The sequence below is a fragment of the Mandrillus leucophaeus genome, unplaced genomic scaffold, assembly GCF_000951045.1.
Source record: "Mandrillus leucophaeus isolate KB7577 unplaced genomic scaffold, Mleu.le_1.0 Scaffold99, whole genome shotgun sequence".
Classification (NCBI taxonomy): domain Eukaryota; kingdom Metazoa; phylum Chordata; class Mammalia; order Primates; family Cercopithecidae; genus Mandrillus; species Mandrillus leucophaeus.
In genome coordinates this window covers 1,135,509-1,137,727 of record NW_012110807.1, presented here as the reverse complement: position 1 = coordinate 1,137,727, position 2,219 = coordinate 1,135,509, and the positions used below count along the sequence as shown (strand labels likewise).

General features: G+C 63.0%; 1 protein-coding gene across 3 annotated transcripts in view; it reads left to right on the top strand.

Annotated features, from left to right (window-relative positions):
• Positions 1-84: 84 nt before the first annotated feature.
• The window catches only part of ASS1 (argininosuccinate synthase 1), a 66,813-nt gene continuing 64,678 nt past the window's right edge, over positions 85-2,219 (top strand). The window contains exon 1 of one of the 3 annotated variants that reach the window (XM_011971153.1): positions 85-203. In XM_011971153.1, the coding sequence (XP_011826543.1) occupies positions 151-203 (53 nt within the window). In that variant the 5' untranslated portion in view covers positions 85-150. The remainder of the gene's footprint in view (positions 204-2,219) is intronic. The other 2 variants (XM_011971154.1, XM_011971152.1) reach the window with 2 other exon arrangements.

The following is a 2,219-nucleotide window of genomic DNA, read 5'->3' as shown; positions in this document are numbered from 1 at the left end:
CACTTCCTAGCCTAGGGCACCCCCTTCCCGGACCCAGCCGAGGAGGCGGAGGAGACGCGCGTTCCGGGGCCCGCGGAGGCAGAGGGCGGACCCCCCCACGTGTCCCCGGTCGCCGGCCCTGCCCCCCGGGCCCTGTGCTTATAACCTGGTATGCGCACCCCTGCCGGCCCTGCTCTGCCGCCTACCACCGCTGCCCGAGCCCGGTAAGGAGCCCTCGGCCCCTCTCGCTGCCCACTTCCTAGCCTAGGGCACCCCCTTCCCGGACCCAGCCGAGGAGGCGGAGGAGACGCGCGTTCCGGGGCCCGCGGAGGCAGAGGGCGGACCCCCGATCGCCACTCGCCCGGGAGTGGGACTCAGGCAGGAGGGAAGAGGCTCGCGATGCTCAGACGCCTGGCGTCGGATCCCAGGTTCCTGGAGCCTGGGTGACGCGGCGGGGGCGCGAGTCCCCGGGTCCGAGGAGCGGGTCTGGTTATTTGTTCCCTGCGCAGCCGGGTCCCTTCGGGACTCATTCGCGGATCCGGCTTCCTCTGTGTCATGAAGCCCCCACATGGAGAACTGGGGAGTCCGGAGCGTGTGGGGGGCTCCCGACTCTCTCTCCCTCTCTCCGACTCGCCGTCTGTCTCCACCTCTATTTCTCTACGTAAAACCAGGATTCCATCCCCTCTCGGGCTTGGACGTATCGCTTTCCCCGCAGCCTCAGTTTACCCTGGACAGATGGGCGTGGTGGCCCTGGCTCCCTTCCCTGCAGGGGGCGGCAGCCACCCGGCTCTGCCCGGTGGGGCTGGCAGTCTCGCAGTCTCGCGGCCTCGCGGCGGGTTTCCTGCTGGCCTGGGCTGGGCTCTGAGGGAGGGGCGGTGCCAGGAATATCCTCCATCCGGGCTGCTGTTGCCTTTGGCCCCTCGGCGACTGCCCCCTCCAGGGAGACAGGGTCATTGTGAAAGAGAGGAAACTCCTCTCCCAGTCCGCGGGGGCTGTTCCTGAGGAGGGCTGGCCTGGCCTCAGTAGTCTCTGAGAAGTGGAGAGTCCGCTTTCGAGCAGCCGGGTCAGGCTGCAGGTCTTAGGGCAGGAACAGACCTGTTCTCTCCCCAGGGGTAGATCAAGACCTAGGGGACCTGGGCTTTGATCCTCGGCTCCCAGCAAGCGCACACCCGGTGATGGGAAGACCTGGTGAGGCCTTGGCTCAGCCTCCAGATTCCCAAGCTTCCCTTTCATTTTCTTTTCTTTCTAAAAATTTATCAGAGATGTGGACTCCTCATGTCGCCCAGGCTGGCCTCGAGCTCCTGGGCTCAAGCGATCCTCCTCCCTCTGGTCTGCTAAAGAGCTGGGATTACAGGCTCTAGCCACCCGAAGCGCCTGGCCCCCAAACTTCAGTCTGTTAGAGCTGGCTGGGGCTGAGGGCTCAGGAAACATGCAGATAGTGTGAGGCTGCTAAGGGCTCTGTATAGACTGTTGGGCGCTGGGCTTGGGTCCAATTACACAATAACTGTGCCTGGGGTTAGGTTCTGATGAGAAGGAGGGAGAAGCAGCCACACAGACTGGGAAGCTTGGCTAGGAGCAGGAACTTGAGGAGTCTCCATTCCAAACTCCCTCTCCCTCCCAGACCCCTTTGGCCCAGGGCCTGGGGCCGGGAGCTTGGGGTGGGGGCGGGGCCCTGTCCTGGAGGGGCCATCTGTGCACCCTGCTGAGAAGTAATTCTGGTTCTGCTCTGTGTGGGTGGATCAAGTGAATGAATAGTGACTCCTGCCTGCTGAGCGCCTGGGCAGGGCCAGGCACGTGGTAAGAGGGAAGGGGAGGCCCCACTCTCAGCACAGTCTCCTTGCTTGGGAAGCAGGCCCAGGGCCCCAGGAGCTTTGGAGTGGAGCCAGGTCCAGAACTGCCTGCTGCACACGCGCTTCCCCCTGCCAACCCCGGCCCATCTCATCTTTGGCCCGTGGGTGCTGGAAGGCCAGCCAGGTCAACCAGATGCCTTATTTGAGCACTGACTACACAGCCTCCGAAGTCAGTGGTTTGCCTGTGGGCACCGGGCACCCATGTGGAAAGAGGTAACTTCTCTGGAATTCAGAGTCTAAGGCTCTTTTTTCTGATGTAGCTTTGGGCAAAGTTGATCTTCCAGAGCGTGGCCCCCTCCCCAGAACTGGGGGAGACCAGGCACCCACAGGCACTCTGATATGAGTTGAGTGAATGAAGAATGTGCCCTTCCTCCATCACCAAAGACAAAC